Source organism: Rhinichthys klamathensis, unplaced genomic scaffold (genome assembly GCF_029890125.1).
Source record: "Rhinichthys klamathensis goyatoka isolate OS25496 unplaced genomic scaffold, OSU_Roscu_1.1 h1tg000229l_1, whole genome shotgun sequence".
Classification (NCBI taxonomy): domain Eukaryota; kingdom Metazoa; phylum Chordata; class Actinopteri; order Cypriniformes; family Leuciscidae; genus Rhinichthys; species Rhinichthys klamathensis.
Genome location: NW_026606753.1, coordinates 109,017 through 133,237, shown reverse-complemented (window position 1 = coordinate 133,237; position 24,221 = coordinate 109,017). Strand labels below are relative to the sequence as shown.

Below are 24,221 nucleotides of genomic sequence, written 5' to 3'. Positions count from 1 at the left end.
AGAGGAAATAATGAAATGGGAGTATTCCAGTATTTACTTGGCACTTATTTCTGTAGTCATGGCTGTGTGAATGTTTGGGTGTTTGGGAATGGTCTGAGATCTGATCTAAAACAGACATCTCCACCCTGAAGACTATGACAGTCTATTTATCCTTCATGTATAAAAACCGTTAGTGCAACTGCTAGTATAGACTGTTAAATGCCAATCTGAACAGAGTTTTGTTGCGTTTGCTCCGGAATCATTATGTTGCTATACTTTCTAGAATAAATTTCAGTGATGAGAATCTAAAAACAATTTTATCTTTCAAAATAAAATTTAAATGGGTTACTTTGGAATTTTGGCAAATCTACCAACTAGCACTTTGGTTTTGGCACCTTTACGTTTGTGTACACAAGGCGGAGCTCCAGAAAAACACCAAAGATACAATGTTAATCTCGATTTCAAGTGTGGTTGAACTTCTTGGGGAAACTTCCCTGTCTGTTCAGTTCTGTGAAAAATGAAAATGTTAGAATGCCTTAATGGCACTAAAGTCAGTTTGATTAATTGGACAGACTAATGATTTCTGGAAGGTGGTGGTGTGGATTTCAGGGCATGTAAATTGAATTCTGTCTATGTACACTGTTCTAATAAAACTGCTCTATGAAAGGGCTTCATCTATGCACTTTTGGATACTTAAAAATAAATATAAACAATAGCATCACTTCTTTTGCCTTTCTTTTGTTGGGGACTATTTATTGGTGGTGGTTAGTCTTTTTATACGTTTCTAATTAAAATGGTTTAGTATGACTACTCTCAATAATAATTTCTGCGTCAAAAAGACCACTAATGATTTCCTCTGATTACGTCAACAAAACGTCCCAGTGACTGATTGGCTGCTGCTGAAACGTCTCCGTTATCCACACGTATGTTTCGCTGTAATGAAATTCATGTCAAATGGCAAGTGCCCAATATTCAATTTGGCCATATTTTTATTTAGGAGCTTAATAAATTACATTTAAGTAGTAAAGAAATAATAATAATAGAACGTTTCGTTCTATGACGATTCATTTGCTTGGTTTAAATCACAGACAAACTAAGATTGAGTTTGCTCCTGCTCAAGTTAACGAGGCTCTTAGTTTGAAAAGACTTCATGCCCCGGAAGCAGACGCCCATGCCCGCCCCTCTCAGAAGTGTTTACGTTGCTATCCTCCTCCCGGTGGGTGTGTGTGTGTGTGTGTGTGTGAGTGAGTGAGTGAGTGAGTGTGAGTTTGCTGTATGTGTGTGTGTTCTTCGTGAGTGTATGTATCAAGGATATAATAGTTTTATTCATTCGGGAACAAGGCACCTCAGACGGAGCAACGTCACCTGCACAGCCTTGATTCACACTGAGGAGTGTTTTAACTGAAGAACTTTACTGTGAGACAAGGTAAGTCTATGTGATTTATTTATAGCTATTTATTTATTTATTTTAAAAAGATTTTAAAGTGGATCTTATTGAACTCATTGAATTTAAAGTTTGTGGTTGAAGCTATACAGAATTTGAACTGATATTCTTTAAGTCTATAAATTATTGAACAGATCAGTTATAAAAGTTGAAAGAGTTCAAATAACCATGTATTCATCATGAGAACATAAGCAATCAAATAAATACTACATTTCATTACATTTTACATGTTAAAAGTATCGACAGGCATCTATAAAACTTTTTTTGGGGGAAAATGCTTTCACTTGTATCTTTAAAAGTTGATCTGGTTCTTATTAGTTATTTTATGGCTATTAAAGAAGAGCCATAAACGTTAATTACGTTTACGGTTCGTTTTTTTTAGTCGAATATTTTCAATGAATCTCTTAGCTGACCGTTTCGCAAAACGGCTCTGAATGATTTGTTCGCGAATTGGGTTGAATCAGTCTTGAGTGATTGTCGAGTCAACAACACCCGCTGATTTGAGGATTAGACTGATGGGGTTAAATATAAGTTATATACACTTTTAATATTCACAATTATTTTATAATTATTTTGAAAAATAATGTAAAATGTTTTTGGTGTTTACAAATTTAACAAACAAACGAGACCGAGTTGATTTTAGAATAGGGATTCATTTAAAAAAAAAAAAAAAATTAAGAGATCACTGAATATATAATATATTACATATACTATATAAAAGAATCACTGAATCTGATTTTGGGACGCTGAGTGTCACTACTTAAAGGGATAGTTCACCCAAAAATGAACATTCTGTCATTAATTACTCGCCCTCATGTTGTTCCAAATCTGTAAGACTTTCATTCATCTTTAGAAAACAAATAAAGATCTTTTTGAGGAAATCTAAAACCTTTCTGTCCCTACATTTACAGCTATGCAACTGACACTTTGATGCTTCAAAAAGTTCATAAAGAGATCGTAAAACTAATTAATATGAATTGAGCGGTTTAGTTAAAATTTTCTGAAGAGACACAATCACTTTATATGGCGAACAGATTGAATTTAGGCTTTTATTCACATTTAAACATTCATCAACTCACATCAGTTGTGGTAAAAGGAAGCTCAAGCATGTTTGCTTGAGGTGTGAGAACCAATGAGGTTCATTCTCGTGTTACGCAGCACCTTTGAGCTTCCGCAAGGACCAATGAGGTTTGTTTTTGCTCGTCAAGCAGATTCGGTAGAGCTAATGTTTATGTTCGCAGACCAATGTTTAAATGTGATTAAAAGCCTCAATCCAATGTGTTCATCATATAAAGCGATTGAGTCTCTTCAGAAAATCTGGACTAAACCGCTCATATGGATTAGTCTTATGATCTCTTTTTGTAGCATCAATGATTCAATGTGGTAGTTGTGTGTGGCAATGGAGGGACAGAAAGCTCTCAGATTTCATTAAAAAGATCTTCATTTGGGTTCCGAAGATGAACGAAAGTCTAACGGGTTTGGAACGACACGGAGGTGAGTAAACGATGACAGAATTTTCATTTTTGGGTGAACTATCCCTTTAATGTCCCCTGGGGTTAGTAATATGATATTTACCACTGACCTCCTCGTGAGCCCCTGGATCCCTGCTGAAGAGGATGAATTGTATTCGGCTGGTTAATAAGAGGCCATTCATAATCATCACAAAATCTGTTGCACACCATTTATGGCCATAAACTGTGACTTTGATTCCATCTGTCTCTCTTCTCAGATGTTTCAGATTAAAAAGATTTGCTGTATAGGCGCTGGGTATGTTGGTGGTCCGACATGTAGTGTCATTGCCAGCATGTGTCCCGAGATCACAGTAACGGTGGTGGATGTTAATGAATCCCGGATCAAAGCCTGGAACTCAGATACCCTGCCCATCTATGAGGTAACAACGCAAAAGCAATAATGCGGTTGACCTGTTAACTTCCACCCCCTTTGTGAGCATAGGCCTACATCTGATCTTAAATGTTTGTAATTTATAAATGCCTTGGAAGACCTATTGCAGACCTATTTTTTGAAAGCAAAAAAGGGAAGTGTAAAAAGTTTTTACCATAACGCAATTGTACAAACTAAACTTTTTTTTTTTGTATTAAAATTGAAAAATCGTTGCACACAAATATATTTTCCTCATTAAATTTTTTTTTACCCCTAAATATTTGAATAGTAGATGTAAAAATGTAAAGAAATACTTCAAATGCTTTAGCTAATTACAGATTTAATTTAAAGGGATAGTTCACCTAAAAATGAAAATTGTCATAATTTAATCACCCTCAAGTTCTTGTTCAAGTTCTCAAGCCTGTATGAATTTCTCTCTTCTGCTGGACACAAAAGAAGATATTTAGAAAAATATGGGTAACCAAACAGTTGATGGGCACCATTGACTATTTTGTTACCGACATTCTTCAAAATATAATCTTTTTTTGTTCAGCAGAGAAAAAAGAAATTCATACAGGCTTGAAGAACTTGAGGGTGAGTAAATGATACATTTTAATTTGAATTTTTGGGTGAAATATCTAAGTGTGAAATGTCTTCTTTTTAATGAGAAATGACCATAAGCAGTTGTGTTGTAAATGTGTGTCTCTTCTTCTTGCTGTTGTAGCCGGGTCTGAATGAAGTGGTGTTGTCTTGTCGTGGGAAGAACCTCTTCTTCTCCACAGATATCGACTCTGCCATTAAAGAGGCTGATCTGGTCTTTATTTCTGTGAGTGCAACAAACTATTTTAATGTGGTTGTGTATATACCTGTAGGTCTGTAGTGTGCACAGAGTATTATATCTTTCTCTCTTCTCAGGTAAACACCCCAACTAAGACGTACGGTATGGGCAAAGGTCGTGCTGCTGACTTGAAGTTTATTGAGGCATGTGCACGCCGCATCGTGGAGATGTCGGACGGGTATAAAATTGTTACGGAGAAGAGCACCGTGCCGGTCCGTGCAGCTGAGAGCATCCGTAGGATATTTGATGCAAACACCAAACCTAGCCTCAACTTACAGGTGTGTATGTGTGAACGTCTAAATATTCCTGTGCTTATATATGGGGAAGGTGACAAATAAAAAATAATGTCCATGAGCTTTTTTTAACATCAAAATTTTAGGTTAAATTGTAAATAAATATATAATGTGTTTTAGGTGCTGCAACTTTGTCAACATTCACAGTTTTAATCACCTTTTTGCTTTTTTTGCAGTGTGATCAATTTTTCCAAGTACAAGTATTCACTGTAATCATTCACATTAAACTGATCAAACGTGACAGTAAAGACTTACTTTGTTATAGAAATTTCTATTTCAAATACATGCTGTTAAACTTTCTATTCATCAAAGAATCCTAGCAAAAAATACCAGTGTCCACAAAACTTACAACTTAGGACAACTGTTTTCAACACTGGTAATAAGAGCGCACACATACACATATATATATATACTGATAATATGAAGAAAAATGTATATATAATATGCATATAGGTGTGTTTGTGTGTGTGTGCACTCAATGAGGGTATTAAATAGAATAGTTAAAGGAAATTGTTCCTAACTGTGTCTTTTTTTATGCTGTGAATACATTTTGTGTATGCACACAAATTACTTTTATATAACCAGTTGTGTTGTAAAATATGCTTCTACATCAGTTTGACAGTTTTACACAACAACCATCTACTTGTTAATATAATCAGGATTAGGCTGTTGTTTTGAAAGGCGTTTTCTGCAAAGTTTTTGCCTCTCTCAACTCTCAAGTGAACTTATAAAACTGGGTTTGTGGACCTTCACAGTTTATTCTATTCTGTGTTAATGAGCAACCTTTTTCCCGCCTTTGATTACAGGTTCTCTCTAACCCAGAGTTCCTTGCGGAGGGTACAGCAGTGAAGGACCTGAAGGACCCAGATCGTGTCCTGATTGGTGGAGATGAGACTCCAGAGGGTCAAAGGGCTATCAGTGCTCTCTGTGCAGTTTATGAGCACTGGGTCCCCAAATCACGCATAATCACCACCAACACCTGGTCCTCTGAACTTTCCAAACTGGTATGTAAATGTAAGGTGTATAACTAGGGTGTGTTCACACTTCACAGTCATGTTTAATTAACATAGAACCTAAAGATAAAAAAAAAAAACCTGTTCTTGTTGTATGTGCGTACACAGAATAATATTTTTAGCAGCTGAGAACTTGGTCGACTTGTTTGGTGCGCACCAAGGTTCAAACTTGTTCACACTTGTTCAAATGAACCGCACTAACAGAGCATCAGAGTTCGTTTTAATCGAACCAAATCTCTAGGGCTGGTCCGAATACCATTTTTTGAGCTTCGAAGCTTCGGTAGTAATGAACATCGAATATTCGAAGCTTCGGAATCTCTATATGTCTGTCCGTTTGCATTTTGATTATTTCGAGAACCGTTCATCCAAACGACTTCACAAGGGAGTGCAGTGTCGTATTTGGTGCAATATAGATAGACAGGCGAGACGCGACACGTTCAGAATTAATAAACTTTTAATAAACTACAGAACAGCGCGAACGGGATGCGTGCGCCTCACCTGAGCAGAGCTTATATGCTTCGAGAATGGACACTGCACTAGTGGTATAAAACACACACAGGTCTGTTAACTTAAGCAATATTTTTAATAAGGTAGTCTAATATTTTTCTCACTAACAAATTACTGACAAAGTAAGGTAGATTTAAATAAAGAAGCGGCGCGCCTCACTCAAGCAGGGCTTATATTCTCCGAGAATGGACTCTGCGCTAGTGATATAAAACACACACACACAGGTCTTTTAACTTAAGCAATATTTTTAATAAGGTAGTCTAATATTTTTCTCACTAACAAATTACTGACAAAGTAGGGTAGATTTAAATAAAGAAGCGGCGCGCCTCACGCAAGCAGGGCTTATATTCTCCGAGAATGGACTCTGCGCTAGTGATATAAAACACACACACACAGGTCTTTTAACTTAAGCAATATTTTTAATAAGGTAGTCTAATATTTTTCTCACTAACAAATTACTGACAAAGTAAGGTAGATTTAAATAAAGAAGCGGCGCGCCTCACTCAAGCAGGGCTTATATGCTCCGAGAACGGACACGGCACTAGTGATATAAAACACACACGCGTCTTTTACTTAAGCAATATTTTTAATAAGGTAGTGTAATATTTTTCTCACTAACAAATTACTGACAAAGTAGGGTAGATTTAAATAAAGAAGCGGCGTGCCTCACGCAAGCAGGGCTTATATTCTCCGAGAATGGACTCTGCGCTAGTGATATAAAACACACACACACAGGTCTTTTAACTTAAGCAATATTTTTAATAAGGTAGTCTAATATTTTTCTCACTAACAAATTACTGACAAAGTAAGGTAGATTTAAATAAAGAAGCGGCGCGCCTCACTCAAGCAGGGCTTATATGCTCCGAGAACGGACACGGCACTAGTGATATAAAAAACACACATCTTTTAACTTAAAAATATTACACTACCTTATTAAAAATATTGCTTAAGTTAAAAGACGTGTGTGTTTTATATCACTAGTGCCGTGTCCGTTCTCGGAGCATATAAGCCCTGCTTGAGTGAGGCGCGCCGCTTCTTTATTTAAATCTACCTTACTTTGTCAGTAATTTGTTAGTGAGAAAAATATTAGACTACCTTATTAAAAATATTGCTTCTCACTAACAAATTACTGACAAAGTAGGGTAGATTTAAATAAAGAAGCGGCGCGCCTCGCAAGCAGGGCTTATATGCTCCGAGAATGGACACTGCGCTAGTGATATCACACACAAACACAAACACACACACACACACACACACACACACACACACACACACACACACACACACACGTCTTTTAACTTAAGCAATATTTTTAATAAGGTAGTCTTATAATATTTTTCTCACTGACAAAGTAGGGTAGATTTAAATAAATAAAAACGAAATTCAAATAAATAAAAACAAAATTTAAATATAGAAAAACGAAATTTAAATAAAGAAAAACGAAAAATAAACGTGACGTCCCCAGTAAAATCTCAAAGTCTCCTATATTTAGCTGTAGATTAATTCAGATTGATAAGGGTAAAAAGGATAATACATTTTGTTTCTATTATTCTATGTTCCACAATGTCAAAGCAACGCAGCTTAACCCAAAACACAAGCTCAGGCATGCACTGTCCATACAAACTCCGCTGTTCTGCGCTCTAGTCAGAGAATACTCCCGTTGCAGGAACACATTTAGTAGTCCAAGAAGAAGCAAATATATTTATTAAGTAGATATAACGAAGTTATATGTTAAGTATTATATTTCACCAGATTTTATAGTGTAAAACATATTCAAGCGCGAATGAGAACCGTTTCGAGGGGGATGCCAGGTGTGCAAAAAAAAAGAAGAATATTCGAATGTCACATTTTCAAATCGAATACCAACACACCGAACGAATATTCGAATATCCGGGTCCAGCCCTACAAATCTCCCAGGTGAATGAGTTAAATTGTAGCCAAGCCTTTAATTTGATATGTAAAATTCATTCAATTCATATTTTGTGCATGTTTTAGGCAGCGAATGCATTCCTGGCTCAGCGCATCAGTAGTATAAACTCCATCTCTGCCCTGTGTGAATCCACTGGCGCTGATGTTGAGGAGGTGGCCAGAGCCATCGGCATGGATCAGCGCATTGGGAGCAAGTTCCTCAAAGCCAGCGTGGGTCAGTGCATTTGCTTTTACCCCATCTTAGTTCCACATTATTGGAACTTTTTTGCTTTGTAAAAGTGTTCAAAATGAAATAATTGAATTAAAAGAATTAAAATAGAGAATTAAAATTGCCTTAATATGTATGTGTCTGAATCAGGTTTTGGAGGAAGTTGTTTTCAGAAGGATGTGCTAAATTTGGTGTATCTGTGTGAGGCACTGAATCTCCCAGAGGTTGCTTCATACTGGCAACAGGTAAACCTCAATTTGAATACTGATTTAATTAGTTTTGGTGGCAGGGCCGGGTCTAGATTCTCATTGTGCCCCTCCATCATTATCCCCAGGATACTCTATTTTACAGGATACTATTATATTATTATTATTTGTTATAGCACACAATATTTAAAAAAATATCAACACTAAATTAGTTACATACGCAAATTACTAGAAACATTGTGCGGTTGTAATGTTCTGGCGCGCATCCTTTTACAGTTCTCCGTCATAGACACACTCAGCACTTCAGATGAGTTATGCCAGAATTTCCATAATAAAAGATTTCAACTTGTAAAAAGCATTCATGTCCTCATCCACATCCTTTTTCTGACCAGTCTTTCAAGGCTTTTGCACACCTCATATCTGATCGCTTCTCAGACAGCTCCTTGCGCTCTAGTCTCCATTTAAACGCTCACACATCATGAAACACTTGGGATTTTAAAATTGTGACTTGAACTGTACATAATTTAAAGTTCCTCTCAAATTACTTTTGGTGCAATTAACAATCCTAAGTAGTTTATTTTTCTCGCAAGACAAAGAAAGTATAACATTTTTAGTATTTAATACAATTTCATTAGAAATCATTCTGAATTTGCACAAAAAAAAAAGCTTTTGTTTGCCAAAACCTATGAATCATAAATCGAATCAAGTGTGACCAACCAACACTACAAAATAATGCTGCCCCACCAAGTTTTGGAAATGCCCTAGTCACGCAATCCTAGAACCGGGCCTGCTTGGTGGCATATGTTGGCTTTGTTCAATGAAAAGTTGCATCAAGGCAGCTTTAGTCTCACCAAAAGTCATCAAATGGTACCAAACATCATTGGTTATTACATGAACAAACAGCAAGTTTAAATATGTGCAGGCCAGGTGCACTTGAGATTATTTGAGAACTGTGATGGGGATTTTTTTTCTTGCACTACCATTGAAAAGTTTGGGGTCAGTAAGATCATATTCTTTAAAGAAATTAATATTTCTATTCAACAAGGATGCATTAAATTGATCAAAAGGGACCGTATAGGCCCTGCATATGCCGATCAGTGTATGACATCAAAGTACAGTGAGAGTGATTCGAAAGCATACCGAGTTTTATTTACGGTAATTACAACATGGCGTGAGCACAGCAAAACTCTTCAGGAAAGTGCAAATGTTGAGAACCCCTGGTATATGCATTTATAAGGTTACCGGTACAAAAGATTTCTATTTTAAATAAATGCGGTTACTTTGAACATTCTATGTATCGAAGAATCAGGCAGATCTGTTTCAACAAACTTCTTAATAAGAAGAAATCTTTCTTGAGCACCAATCGGCATATTAGAATGATTTCTGAAGGATCATGTGAGAGATTTACTTTTATTTGAGCATCTAGGATCCACAAAGTTCTATATAGTAACAAAGGTCACCACAGTAGGCCAACTAAAGAAGGATACATGCGCAATGAATAAGTAAGAAAATAAATAAAAACGTGAATATGATCCTCAAAAGGAGTAGGCAGAAGCTTAAGCTTATTGACGCCTACCCCCTTTTATACATTTATGCAGTAGTTACATTTACTACAATCAAGAAAACACAAGAAAACATGTGACACTGAAGACTGGAGTAATGATGCTGAAAATTAAGCTTTCCCACCAAAGGAATAAATTACATTTTAATATGTATTAAAATTTAACACAATTATTTAAAATATTTCACAAAATAACTCTTTTTACTGTATTTTTGATCAAATAAATGCAGCCTTAGTGAGCAGAAGAGACTTCTTTATAAAGCATTTTAAAAAATCATACCAACATCAAACGGTTGAAGTTCTGATGAACTTTCAAACAGCAACTATAGTAACAATTTGATATATATATTATCTACAAATTATTTTGGTGGTTTTTGTCTAATCTTTTACTTTGTATTTCTGTATGTGCAGGTGATAGACATGAACGAATATCAGAGAAAGAGATTTGCCTGTCGGATCATTGACTGCCTGTTTAACACAGTTACAGGGAAGAAAATCGCCTTGTTAGGTTTCTCTTTCAAAAAGGACACAGGAGACACCAGGTAAATGCAGGGACACTTTGAACCAGTCATTTTCATTTATGACAGCTTTATCACATATTATTATGTGAGAAGTCAAAAGCTGTCTCTTTCTCTCTTACCTACAAATCAGACAGACTGTGAGATGTCAGAGCATGAGTTAATCATCAACTTTGTGTAATGAAGGTTACACAAAGTTTTCTTGGTTTGAACTATATCCTATTAAAACTTGCACACTTAAAATAACACAGCACATGCTAAGCGTGCCCATCCCACCCATGAGCTTTATCTAGAGTTAATGAGAACAAGTCATGCCTCTGCATGTGTATCGTCTCACAAACATGACTCTGCGGATTATTTCCCCCTTGATGGATTGTTTTTTGAATTAAGGAATGGGGCAGTAAATAATCCATTCAATAATACAGTAGGGTCCAAAAGTCTATTTCCCCAAAAAATATTTAGCCATTTCCCCTCCCCAAATTGAACAGTTAAAGGTTCTCTAAGCGATCCTGGGTGACGTCACTTCTTGTTGACGTTCGAACTATTGTCAAACAAAACGGAGGCTAGCTAGACCCTCCCTCCTCCTCATCCGCACACTAACCCCCCAAACCACACCCCCAAACCCTTCTTGTCGGTCATTGGCTGGAACAGTTTGTTATGTTTCGTGGAGCGGGTTAGCCCAGTTTGTTTTTGTTGCCGTTTGTGCAACAAAATAGACATAATAGTCTATGGGTCCACAGAGCTCGCCCAATTAAATTACGGAAAGAACTGAGTTTCACTTTGTAGTGTATTTTTGTGTAGTTTTAATATGTTTTCAAAGTAACTTGAAAGTAAAGTAATTAGTAATCAGATTACTTTTTACATGCAGTAATCAGTAATGTAATCAAATTACAATTTTAAAGTAGTAATTGGTAATTTGTAGTGGATTACTTTTTTTGAGTAACTTACCCAACTCTGTATATATATATGTGTGTATATATATATTATAAAATTTGGATTTCATTTCTTATTCAAACAAAATCCTGTCATCCAGCTGTCTCCTCCCTTCCTCTTTCATCCTCATCACCAAAATGTGTTTTAGGTAGACAGATGAATGCAAATGAAGCGCACTGTTATTAGTTGCGTAGGGACGTGTGTTCAAGTAAGCCAGATATGCGTAGATTCTGAGCAATACGTTGTATTGACTGACGAGTTGAGAATTTGCGCTAAATCTGCGCAGATTTGGCTTACACGAACTTCCCCAGCAAAGTGAGTAAATATAAGTAACCTGCCAAATTGGCTAGTGATTTGACAGCGTTACTTTTTTGTAGACAGCGTGTTAATTTTTTAAATCCTTATTGGCTTTATGAATGAGTCACTGAATTAAAGTATTCACTCAGTCAATTCCTTCACACTGATTAATTTAGGAGGAAAACATGGCTAATTTGTGTTGCTCTGAGATGCGCTACAATTAGTTTATTCTGTTTGGAAGTATTTTCTTTGGTAGCTTAAAATATGCTAATTAAATGGTGATATTTTTTTTCTGAATGAAAGTTACTCTATTAACTGGTTTATTTTTTTTCTCAAACAATATAACCCCAACAATTGAGTGAGATTTACCTTTACCCAAAATGACTTGCAGTGCATTTTTTGATACTGTTTTCTACTAGTTTGCCTATGGAATCATAATTAGTCTGTAAACGGGACTCTTGTGTTCTAAGTCCATCCCGCATGTGTGTTTCAGAGAGTCGTCCAGTATCTATATCTCTAAGTATCTGATGGACGAAGGAGCCAAGCTGCATATTTATGATCCTAAAGTGCTAAAGGAGCAGATAATCCAGGATTTGTCTCAACCCAGCATCTCCGGAGACAGCCCAGGGAGAGGTGTGTGTGTTGAGAGATAAAACTGTGCTTTAGGTCTCTTTGAATGATAGGAGAGAAAGACAGTGCTGTGTCATGGTGAACCTCGTGTAGGGGAGAAACTCATGTCTAGGAATGCAGGACAAAGTTTATTGTGTCTCTGTGTTTCTGTCTAATTTGACTCTCATTCTGTCTGCAGTTTGTGATCTTGTAACGGTGACGTCAGACCCTTACGAGGCGTGTGAAAGTGCACACGCCCTGGTCATCTGCACAGAGTGGGACATGTTTAAGGTACACGGCGCACAAAAAACACACACTATTGTGTGACATCACTCTACACCCCATGTTGTTCAAACAGTTCCAAATAGGTGCCGTTTATTTGTGCTTGGTTTGTGGTTAAAACAAACACTAACTATTTACCTTCAGCAAATGTAACAAATATAATTTGGGATCTGTGACATCACTCTCCACTCCATGCCATCTAAATGGCACAAAACCTGTATTTGTTTGTACTGTATTTGTGCAGGTTTTAAAAAAACAACAACAACAACCTGTGACTAATATGACCCCTTCTTAAATATAATAATAAAAAATAAAAATAAACTTTTTAGGAAGTTACATCACTCTCCACCCTACGTATGTCATCTAAATTGATCCAAAGCTGTGCCGTTAAAATGAACATTGTATTTATTCGCCCGCCTTGGAAATAATAAATATATAATTCTGGGCAGTGATGACAGAAACCCTGGGTGCAAGTAAAATTAATTATTTTTTAAATATTTAATTTAATAAAAAATAAAAAAACATTTAGAAACAATTACGTCACTCACCCCATCTGGTCTAAATCGTTACCTTAATTATACTCAATTTGTGTCGGTTTTGTGTACTATCTACTGATAATGTTTAGCATTTTTTAGCCTTAATGCATTAATTTCCAGGTATCTTTGCTAATTTTCTTAATCTTTTATTAGTAAATGTTTGATTTACATATTAATGTATAAATGTAAAAAACATTTATAATACTAACTTTATATTTTCAAATAATTTTAGAGTAAATTCTAAATAAGAAATTTAAATGTAAACTTTTATAATACTAGTTTGTTTTTTAAAATAATAATTTTAGAATAAATACAAAATTAGACAATTAAATGCAAGTATAATATTATAAATTAATAATTGTTTGGTTTATGTATTTTATATATTTAATTTAGAAATGTAAAAATGTAGTGGTTTTTTTTAAATGATAATTTAGAATATATACAAAATTATAAATGTAAATATATTATAAATGTAAATTAAAATTATAGATTTAAATTCATAATGTATAATTTTATTTTTATTTTTTTTATTTGGTCCAGTGAAAACATTGGTGCGCTAAAAATCTGTATGGGCTAAAATCTCCTTACTGTTGAGCCCTGTCATGGTACTTTGATAAATGCCAGTGTACTGAATTATTAATAGTTTCGTATATATAATGGAATACATGGTACAAAAAGAATCCCATGTTACATTGTGCTACTTATTTATGGTTAAGTATTATGTGTTTGTTTTTAGGATCTGGATTATGAGAAAATATATCACAAGATGTTGAAACCAGCATTTATCTTTGATGGACGACGAGTCCTGGACCATCTGCACCCCCAACTACAGAACTTTGGCTTTCAGGTCAGTAGTTATTTGTGCACTTAACACGTTTATGTGTGGACCCACTTCTCTGACTCGTCATTCTATTCACTTCCATTAGTTCACATGGTTTAATGTTGTGTTTTGCATAGATCGAGACCATTGGAAAGAAGGTAACGACCCGAATCCCCTTCACACCATCTGGAGGAGTTCCACGAATCAATGAACCACCCATCAAGAAAGCCAAAGCCTAAGACACTGACACACACACACACACACATGCATGTGCACTTTATATTGATTAAAGTCTTTTGCTAAGAAAACCAAATCAATGTGTGACCGTTCCTGGAAAACTACAGACTCCTCTGTTTGTAAAAATGCATGTGCTCTGTGTGTGTTGAACTGTTTAACAGAATGTTTTTTATCTCTCATATCTGTTAGCAAAATGCAGTGATTTAATGTTTTAAAGACTTTATCATCTATGTCTTAGTTTGTTTTAAATCATGATTCTTAGAATTTCTTTTAGAATGTTCATTATACACACACACACACACACACACATATATATAACTGTGCTCAAAACTGGTGTTAATGCATTTCAACGTTCCACTACTGTTCAGTACAGTATTATTGGTTATAGCTATCAGTGTTATGGCTTTTAGTGGCAAAATTACCTACTTATTTGAGAGCGATGTCTGAGGGATGGTAATTTTGATATTAGGACCATGTGGGACACAGTGTAAAACATTTGCCTTAAATTTGGCATGCGAGTACACCGTCAAATAGCTGTTTGTGTCACCCAGTTATTAATCATTTATTAATCTTTTGATATATATTGTTGGACCTGCACTGTGTATTAATTATTGTAGAGTCACATCTGTAGCTTTTATAAAATCATCTCTTACTGTACAGGTTTGTAATTGTCATGTACAATGATTGCAGAGAACTGATTTCTTAAATAAATATGGACCAATCAAAGAAGCACTGTCATCTATTCATTTCAAAGACTTAAAATATGGAAGACAACCATGGCTAAAACAAGAAAATGCACAATTGACATGTATTTTCACAAGTTTAAATTTAACATATTCTATTTATATTACTTAGATGATGCACAATATACAGATCGTTAATCCATTTCTAAAACAATCAAATATGTTCATTTAAAGAATGTTATTGCAACAATTTTATTGTGTATATGTATACTTTACTGTGTTTATATGTATACTTGAAGGAATAGTTCACCCCAAAATGAAAATTTACATTTACTCGCTAACTTGTGTTGTTCCAAACCTGTATGGCTAAAAATAAATGATACCTGGATGAGTAAATGATTACAGAATTTTTATTTTTGGGTGAACTGTCCCTTTAATAGTGTTTATACTGTAGGGAAAGAGAAAGGACAGACAGGTGATGGTCAGCAGTTTTACTCTGCTGCTGCTGTGGTGTCTTCAGTCTTTCTCTTTTCCAGCAGATTCTTCAAAAAGAACTCGCCTAAGAAATATATAAGTAAAAACCATGAGACGGTGCATTTAAACAAATAATGTAACAGTATATGCAAGTGTGTGAGCTTCATGATAGTTGAAACATGGGAGTCAATGTTTGGCTGCCCTGATGGTCAAAACTACACCATCTTGTTGTAAAAGAACTGATCTATTTAAAAGTAGATTAAATGCTGAATGGAAACGACAAGATGCGCATAAATTCTAACAATGCACATAAAAACTTGAGTACTCAAATCATGCGGATGATTTTTTTTAAGACGATAATAAGACATGCGCATAAACTAAGACGGAAAAATATACCTAATAAATCCCTCGATGTGCAACAAAAAACGTATGTGATTATATAATTGGACTAACCAGCTGACCAATTTCATGGCACAGCATCTCAAATGTTGGTTTGGTCATTCTGAAATGAGCCAAAGTCTGTCAAAATGGTTGAATATAATGACCTCCCAGAGTATAATGATCTCACATGATTGCTTTCCCAAACACCAGAGGCATCTGCATCCGAACGTAAAATAACACGAGCCACGGTTGCTTCCCGATTGCAGCAAATTCAAAAAAAAAAATTACAGATATTTTGCTGCAATTTTCCAGGAAGTGAAGATTTTGTTCTTTTAAACACATAGGGTCTCATTCATGAAACATTCGTAAATATACGAGTAAACATGCAAGTATTATTATATGTGAATATAAGAGACCTTCCTGAAAACTCATCTCCTGATTCACAAATACTTAGTAAACGTCAGATGTGATAGTGAAATGTGTGTGTGTGTTAATGAATTCCCATCACTCGTAAATGGGATGCGCGTGCACGTTCATTCTCAATTACCATAAATCCCGCCCATTAAATCCGACTGACAACCTTATATGGGCATCATATTATGACATGAATGCGAATGAAAAAAAAAAAATCTCAGATGCAGAAATTTAAGTTTTATTATCAGAAGTTCATTCAAAACGCCACATTTTATTTTCAAGCGTACATAGTGGCGTATCGGGTCCTAAAAAAAAAGGAAGCTTGGCAGCATATTACAGATGCAGTTAATGGAGTTTCATCTGTTAATCGAACATTCCCAGAAGTGAGAAGAAAATGGTTCGACATTAAGCTTGAGAGCAAAAAACGAATTAGTTCACTTCGGAAAAATAGTATTCAAACTGGAGAAGGACCACCATCGCAGATGCTATTACTGGCTCTCATAATAAGAAAAACTGTATGTAATTACTATATATAATATTTTTTCAAAATGCTGTGTAAATATGTACCCGATTAAGGTGAATTAAAATGCAGCCTTATTAATGAGCAAAACGTTCGGGTGTTAAGCGCACTATTTACGCGTGGCTGGGAGCAGGTGTAGATTTCTTTCGTACCAACTAACATTTGGAAAATACGAACATTTTAATGAATCCGAAAATTTACGACAGAACCACTTTACACACGATTTACACAAAAATTCATTCTGCTCGTGTTTCATGAACGAGACCCATAGGGTGGAAATGGTGCTTTATTTTGCGCAAAAGTTAAATTCAAAACTTTGGATGGAAACATAGAGATTGAGAAAAATGGTACTGCTAATGAATAGCGTTATCTACACTAGGTATTATATAAATCTTTATAAATTTAAACATGCACTCAGGTTACCTGCTTTGTAAGAGGAGCGCACAAGTGGCCCACTGGCTGTGTAGACAAAGCCCATCTCCTGGCCAACCTTCTCCCAGTGAGCAAACTTCTCAGGAGTAACATATTCTTCCACCTTCAATCAGACACACTGTTAGAATGATGTGTTCAAGAAGGTTGTAATTGATGTATAAAACTGGAAATGTGGCCATTTAGGGGCGGGTTATCTATAATAGATTACTTAAGGTACAGTCATATATTAACATTGTTCTGCAAATTTTTATAGGTGAAATCTAGTCATTGCAATAGGAATCCACTTTTTCGTGTGAGGGGAAAAAAAAGGTTTAAGTTGGTCACATGGATTCACCGCATTGATCAATAGAAAGCTGCTTGGTTTAAAGGTGACTTCTAGGTGAGATGTGCTTCATACATTGCTACACTTTAAAAATAGACTATGGACAAGTTCGCTAATTTATTCCTGAAATTTGCACAAAACCAGCCGATCACACTGGAACTGGTGATGTCAGCTAGCATATGCCACTGTATGTATCAGATGGTCAGTGAACAGACTGTGGGTGTGCCATCTAAAGGCCCGTTCACACCAAAGGACGATAATAACTATAAAAGTTGTAAAAATCATTCTAAATGTAAAAGAATAGCAGAGTCCGCACACCACAACTATAATGATAACAGAACAGAGAAATGATATCCTAGCTGATGACTGATAAAAACATTGACAGCCAATCAGAAGAACCCATCATGCTGAGCTAAAGCATTTAAAGCGACAGACGAGATGACATAACTGCAGAGCGTGCTTATAATAAACAGAAATATATTGTGAGTTTGTGTGGGTGCTAATATAGTTATAGCTACAGTTATCATTCTTGGTGTGAACTGGCCTTAAGACAGCTTGGTTGTTTTAAAGGGGCGGTTGATTATGATTTCCCTTTTCTAACTTTAGTTAGTGTGTAATGTTGCTGTTTGAGCATAAACAACATCTGCAAAGTTACAACGCTCAAAGTTCAAAGCAAAGGGAGATATTTGCTTTTAAAGAAATCAGTTTTTAAGGACTACAACAAACGGCTGGTACGGACTACACAAGCTTCCTCCCGGGTTAGTGACATCACCAACCCTAAGATTTGCATGAACGCCACCCCAGGAAAGCGATTTATAGATTATCAAGACAGAATATGCTAATCAATGACTAGAAGATAACTACACATCAGCTACATAAACTCATCAACTAACCATTCAGAAATGTCCTGTTGCTTCTACGTTGTCACTTCTTGAGTCTCTCCATTATTGTCTGACTCCGGTTTGAACATAAACATTAATATTTTCAGTGCGTGCGTGAGGTAAAAGGACATGAGCTGTTGAAGCTCCGCCCCCTGTGCTGGGACCAGCAGCTCATTTGCATTTAAAGGATAATTCCGGTATTTAACACCTTGAGTCTATTTTCTAGTTTGTTTTGGATGAACTAGAGTGGTGGACACAGAAATGTTGACGATGGGTCCTGTCTCGACTTTTTTAATATTTTAGAATCGCCTCTGAGCGCTTCAGAGTGGATGTCTATGGGCATGCTCAAACATGTCCTTAAAACAACCCTTAACGTTCGTTTTCAAAACTGTGCAACTCACCGAGTGGTTAGTGGTGTTCGTTGATGTTCCAAAACAAGTAGCGTAGCGAAATACAGTTTCTGTCGTGTTTTATTTGCCATTTTTTAAAATCGCATTGATGTCTGCTGGAGGACTCAGTGCTCGTTGATATTACTGCGCTACCGGAAAGGAAAGGGGTCTGTTTACATTTGGTTGTAGTCTTTTTACTCGGTTCTCCGTCTCTCAGAAGGCTAGCGTGAGCTGAGCAACTGCGGCAAAGTGGTTGTCGCCATCAAGTGGCCGGGAGTGTGCTAACGCTTCAGACTCAAATATCGAGCGGAAGTTTATACGCGGTTGTGAGGTATCTGAAAAAATAGTTCCACTATAGCAAATAACACGGATTGAAAGCATACATTGCGCCGATATATTTGTTTTTAATCATCAACGAACACCACTAATCACTCGGTGAGTTGCACAGTTTTGAAAACGAACGTTAAGGGTTGTTTTAAGGACATGTTTGAGCATGCCCATAGACATCCACTCTGAAGCGCTCAGAGGCGATTCTAAAATATTAAAAAAGTCGAGACAGGACCCATCGTCAAAATTTCTAAGTCCACCACTCTAGTTCATCCAAAACAAACAAAAAAATAGACTCAAAGTGTTAAATACCGGAATTATCCTTTAAAGGGACAGACACAAAAACGGTGCATTTTTGCTCACCCTCAAAAAGTGACAATTTTAACATGCTATATAAAAATATCTGTGGGGTATTTTGAGCTAGACCTTCACATACACACTCTGGGGACATCAGAGACTTATTTTAATCATTATGAAAAGGGCATTATATCACCCCTTTAATATTATGTATTGTTGTTGTACCTTGAGATGGCGTTTGGTTGGCTGCATGTACTGGCCCAGTGTTAGACAGTCAACTCCAGAGTCCCTCAATTCTGCAAGAAGACAAAGAACTCTCATATGCCAATAAATGAATATTATATTTGCCTCCTATTATAAACATAGAATACATGTGAAACTCTGGTATGATTTAGTGTAGGTCACGGGACATTACCCTTAAGAACAGCATGTATCTGTGCATCTGTCTCTCCGAGACCCAACATGATGGAAGTCTTTGTGAGCACACTGGATTTCGCTTTTTTAGCATGTCGTAAAACACTCAGTGATTGGTCAAGGTTTGCACGGGGGTCACGCACATGCCTTAGGGTCAAAGATCAAAGGTGAAAGTGAGATCTGCAATGAAATCTCCAAGCTTTGAACAGCAGTGAGAATCATAAAGAATGAGAACTACTGTTATGAATTCACTTGATAAGATAGACTAGATATTTCTGCCATCTGGTGGTGACTGTATATACTACAAAAAACAACAGAATTTGTTTTACAAAATAAATAAATAAAAATAAAATATGTACAATTATTATTTGGAAACATTTCAATATTTTATGAATATTTTTATAATAAATATTGTTTGCTTAAAAATAAAAATGCACAGAACTTTATCATATTAAACAACACTTTGTTAAAGCTGTCTGTATTTCTTGACTTCACAAACTGCATTAAAAAGAATTCTTTAAAAAACACACACACACACGTATAAGAAAAATGTAACAGACATGACAGCGGACAAGATGCACCAACCTCTGTAGTTCTCTAACTGTCTCTATATTGTGAGCATAAACATCAAGCCCAGACAACGCAATTTTCTCCACTGCTGCCAGATCACCACGGAAATCAGGAGTCAAACACTCTACCAGGATTTTAGGGTTCCTTAGAGAGAAAAGATCATGTATGAGAGAAACGAATGAATGAGCTGATTCTAAAATATACAGAGTATTCTCTGTACCTTTCTTTAAGGCTGGAGACGGTCTTTGCTAAATGTTCAGCTCCACCATCAGGAATGTCTGTCCAGCATAATAAAAATATTGTACGGATAAGGAAACATTACAATACAATGGAAAATGTTAAAGACCCATGAAAACAAAATTACAATTATGTTTTTCTTGGTCCATGTCTATTCGCTTATATATGCCATGCACATAATTATTTTTTTAACAGATATACACATTTAAAAAAAATAAGAACGGGTCTTCCGCTTTTAGGAAAACGACCAAAAATATTAATGACTCATCCTGGCACTACACAGATTTTCTTCCAATCAAATGCTTTCTAGACAGAGGAGAATGCCCCTCCAACAAATATAACTTGCAACTGACTAGTAAATAGCAAACCATGGATCATCGCTATGACATAACTAAAGCTAAACTGGCTATTTCAAAACAATCAAGATGACCTTGTTCCAAAAGCAAATAGGTCAACAAGAAAGGAAAATGTCGGTGAAGGCATTTTACAGAGTGTTTAACTTTGGTTTATTGATGTTTTTATGTTTCCTCACCATCTCTGTCCACTGATGTGAGGACTACATAGTCCAGTCCCCATGCAGCAATGGCTTTAGCTGTGTTATATGGCTCATCAGGGTCAAGAGGTGGAGGACGTCTCGCCGTTTTAACGGAACAAAACCTACAGCCACGTGTGCATGTGTCCCCCATTAACTATGGAACGAGTAAGGGAAATCAAGCAGAATCAAAATTCCTCTGTTAGGGAAGAAATACTGTTTGAAAGACCATTACATAGAGATATTATCCTTGTATGTTTGTAGGTGTTTTTCAGACTCACCATAATAGTTGCTGTGGCAGTGGCATACTCTCCTCCCCCCCAGCATTCCCCAATGTTTGGACAACGGGCCTCCTCGCAGACCTGTAACCAAAGAAACAGTGTTTATTTCACGTACCAAAATCCTTCCTAAATCTTCGTTAGCGAAGCCAAGCCATGAATATAGCTATATACACTACCTTTCAAAAGTTTGAGGTCAATACAATTTGAATGTTTTTGAAAGAAGTCTCATGGTCACCAAGGCTACATTTATTTGATCAAAAATATGGTAAAAATTCGTTGGATGGTTTGATTATAAGCGAGACGCTCATGTTCTCTCTAGACAGTGTTAGTCAACTCAATTGCTTACTCATGACACATAGCAACTCAGCTAAAAGTATTCCTACTATGTTAGTCCTTCAATTGAAAGTAGCTTACTTTTACCTGTTGAGACATGCCTTCACAAGCATCCAAGAGCTATGACTGTGATGTACAATCTCCATTAATGTCAGTTTGGGAAGGTGCGATGCGTGAAAGAGCCGTTTGCAAGGTTGTTTGAAAATATGCTTTGTTTTTGTAATTCAGCTAGTGTCACAGAAACTTCATACTTCACCTTTAAAAAAAATATGTCCCCAAACTTTTAAATGGTAATGTATATAGTGCTTGGATGGACTACTTTTATGCTTTATGGTGCATTTTTATTCTTTTTGTAGCTTGACAGCCCCTGGTTCTCTTCCACTTTCATTGTACTGAAAACTTCTCTTGTTGTTGATCCAGGACAGACGTTATAGTTAAATTAAATTAATGTCAACATGAATTTTCATGTTTGAAAGAACTATTCCTTTAATTGAACTGTAAAATTTTCACTATTGTGTCATGAGTTGAAATGTCAGGCATGTTTTCAGCCACTCACTGTGTGTAGGTTCAGTTCTCTAAGTGTGTTCTTCAGTTTGTTGTAGTTCTTTCCTATAGGAATCTCTGTCTTTAGCCATGGTGGTAGCCTTAGCCTGGGAAAATAAACAACTGGTTAAATCCTATGGACTGGACTTTATACATGTATACGTAAATGTTCAAAATTTTGAATGTTTTGATGGTAAGTTTGATGGTCTCCATCCATCCATCCATCCATCCATCCATCTATCATAAAAAGTATTAGGCCTATATTGTAACTCTTTAAAAGCATCATATTTAATACACAAATTTCTAGGCCCTCTAAATTTTCAACATAATATCTGCTAAAGAACCTGTTGCACACAATCTACTATATGCCTTCTGTCCTCTGATTAATAGTTAAGTTTACACTTTAAATGGCCTTTTCGTATTTTCTAAAAACGTTCCCCTTCAGGTCAGGGTTCATGTATTTTTGCTGTGAAATCTTTACTGATTTTATAAAGTAAACCGAAGAATACCTTTTATATTGTTAGTGATATTTTAAAATGAACTCTTATTGGACTGAAGCTACTGAGGTTTACTTCATTATCCATACATCCTTTTTTTAGGAAAATCAGGTTAAAATGTAGCAAATAAATATCAAATATCAAATATGATACATCAGGCTTTTGATTTGTAGGCTATATCTCTGTCATCATTGTATTATATTGCATTATATGTTTTTCCACCCACAATAAAAACTACAGAGCTTTGATCATAAAACTAAACATTTAAATATCCTCTTACTAAGACATATTATTGGGAGAAATAGAATAACAACTTATAAGTATTTAATGCAAGTAGACTAGGCTGCTATACGGTTACAAAGATCTCATTGATATACATGTCAAGCTATCAGTAAAACTTTTGGTGATATAAATATCAGCAACTACACCAAGTTGTATATTTTTGCTCAGTTTGGACCTCTGAATAAAATGGGTGTTTTTCCCCCTCCTTGGGTATAAGCACCATATTCAAATGTTTGTCTAAACTAAAGGGTAAACTGTTCCATAAAAAAAAGAAGATTTTTCTTGATTTTTCTTGACTATTTCATGTCAAGCTTGCTTTATAGGGTTAATTTCATACATTTTACCAGGCAGGATATAAAAATTAAAAGTCTGTGTACATTCAGTAATTAAAACACACATCACATTTATTAACAAATAACATCTATGTCTAAAGGCACAATTGGACAACACTGATTAAGTGACCTTTGCAAAGTGATCACTGTGAATGAAGTCATAAATAAAAAAATCATGGTGGTATTGGCGGAGTATTGATGGCCATGGCACTTTGATAATATACAATATTTCCATATTAAAAATGTTAAAGCGGTGTCCATTCGTTTACCTTTCTCCCTTCTCTCTCTTCAGGTTGCCTCTGTATTCCTCCCACGTGCTCTTTTCTGACAGTTCTCCTGATATGAAGTCCTGGAGGTTCAGCCCATCCTCTTTTATGTCTTTCTTCCTCTCGGTGATTGTGGATGTGTTAGCAGCAGTGGTCAATCTGTTACAGTAGTAAACCTGCGACCAGAAGCACGATTCGAGCGTGACCTCAATTTTATAGTAATATCATCATCAAACAGTTCAGTTAGCTCAGCATAATATGCATAATAATAAAAAACTAACACATTTTAATATATTAAATCAGAGGACATTATACTATTATATTGCAGCAACTCCTGTTCTGTACTGGCCTGCACCGGTTGAGCACCGACAGGTAACTTAGCACTTAACTATTTGACATTATATTTTTGTACAGTCAGTCATAAAACTAAAACAGAACGAAGAAATCGCTTACATTAGACGCCTCAAAGCATTTTGATGGTAAAAACAGATGATTAGAAGAATATCGACCCGCAGCACAACAACTTCTGCTGATCAACGCCATGACTTTAGATTCAGCCTGTCATTGACAACAATCGCTCTGACATCGATTAACTTTATGATTAAGACCAGAGCGTTAAATACCTGACAAACATGTGATTGTGATATATTTTAATGTTAACATATGCATAATAAATACATCAATATATATTTATAAATTTTAATTTAATAATATTTACTGATA

At 35.8% G+C, this 24,221-nt stretch overlaps 2 protein-coding genes across 2 annotated transcripts; one reads left to right on the top strand and one right to left on the bottom strand.

The window, feature by feature from the left end:
• The first annotated feature begins 1,260 nt into the window (after positions 1-1,260).
• On the top strand, positions 1,261-14,290 carry ugdh (UDP-glucose 6-dehydrogenase). Its single transcript, XM_056265052.1, has 12 exons — positions 1,261-1,405; positions 3,153-3,314; positions 4,029-4,130; positions 4,220-4,420; positions 5,242-5,439; positions 7,951-8,098; positions 8,243-8,337; positions 10,271-10,401; positions 12,101-12,240; positions 12,416-12,507; positions 13,771-13,881; positions 13,992-14,290. The coding sequence occupies exons 2-12, from the start codon at positions 3,153-3,155 to the stop codon at positions 14,091-14,093; spliced, it is 1,482 nt and encodes a 493-aa protein (XP_056121027.1). The 5' UTR covers positions 1,261-1,405; the 3' UTR covers positions 14,094-14,290.
• Positions 14,291-14,812: 522 nt separating this feature from the next.
• Positions 14,813-24,076, bottom strand: lias (lipoic acid synthetase). The gene is made up of 11 exons (XM_056265051.1): positions 23,952-24,076; positions 23,502-23,674; positions 22,135-22,228; positions 21,246-21,326; positions 20,965-21,121; positions 20,416-20,473; positions 20,211-20,339; positions 19,627-19,772; positions 19,437-19,507; positions 16,987-17,098; positions 14,813-15,333 (listed from the first exon to the last, which is right to left on the bottom strand). Exons 1-11 carry the CDS (start codon positions 24,039-24,041, stop codon positions 15,266-15,268), a joined length of 1,179 nt encoding a protein of 392 aa, XP_056121026.1. The 5' UTR covers positions 24,042-24,076; the 3' UTR covers positions 14,813-15,265.
• Between the last annotated feature and the right edge of the window lie 145 nt (positions 24,077-24,221).

What these genes read in the sequence shown, in the direction of transcription:
- ugdh (XM_056265052.1), top strand. Translation starts at nt 3,153, where the DNA reads ATGTTTCAGATTAAAAAGATTTGCTGTATAGGCGCTGGGTATGTTGGT. An exon ending in AACCTAGCCTCAACTTACAG is followed by an intron (nt 4,421 to 5,241) that starts GTGTGTATGTGT and finishes CTTTGATTACAG; the next exon opens with GTTCTCTCTAACCCAGAGTT. An exon ending in GTTCCTCAAAGCCAGCGTGG is followed by an intron (nt 8,099 to 8,242) that starts GTCAGTGCATTT and finishes TGTCTGAATCAG; the next exon opens with GTTTTGGAGGAAGTTGTTTT.
- lias (XM_056265051.1), bottom strand. Translation starts at nt 24,041, where the DNA reads ATGGCGTTGATCAGCAGAAGTTGTTGTGCTGCGGGTCGATATTCTTCT. An exon ending in AAGAGAGAGAAGGGAGAAAG is followed by an intron (nt 22,229 to 23,501) that starts GTAAACGAATGG and finishes TTATTTTCCCAG; the next exon opens with GCTAAGGCTACCACCATGGC. An exon ending in GTCTCCAGCCTTAAAGAAAG is followed by an intron (nt 20,340 to 20,415) that starts GTACAGAGAATA and finishes TTTCTCTCTAAG; the next exon opens with GAACCCTAAAATCCTGGTAG.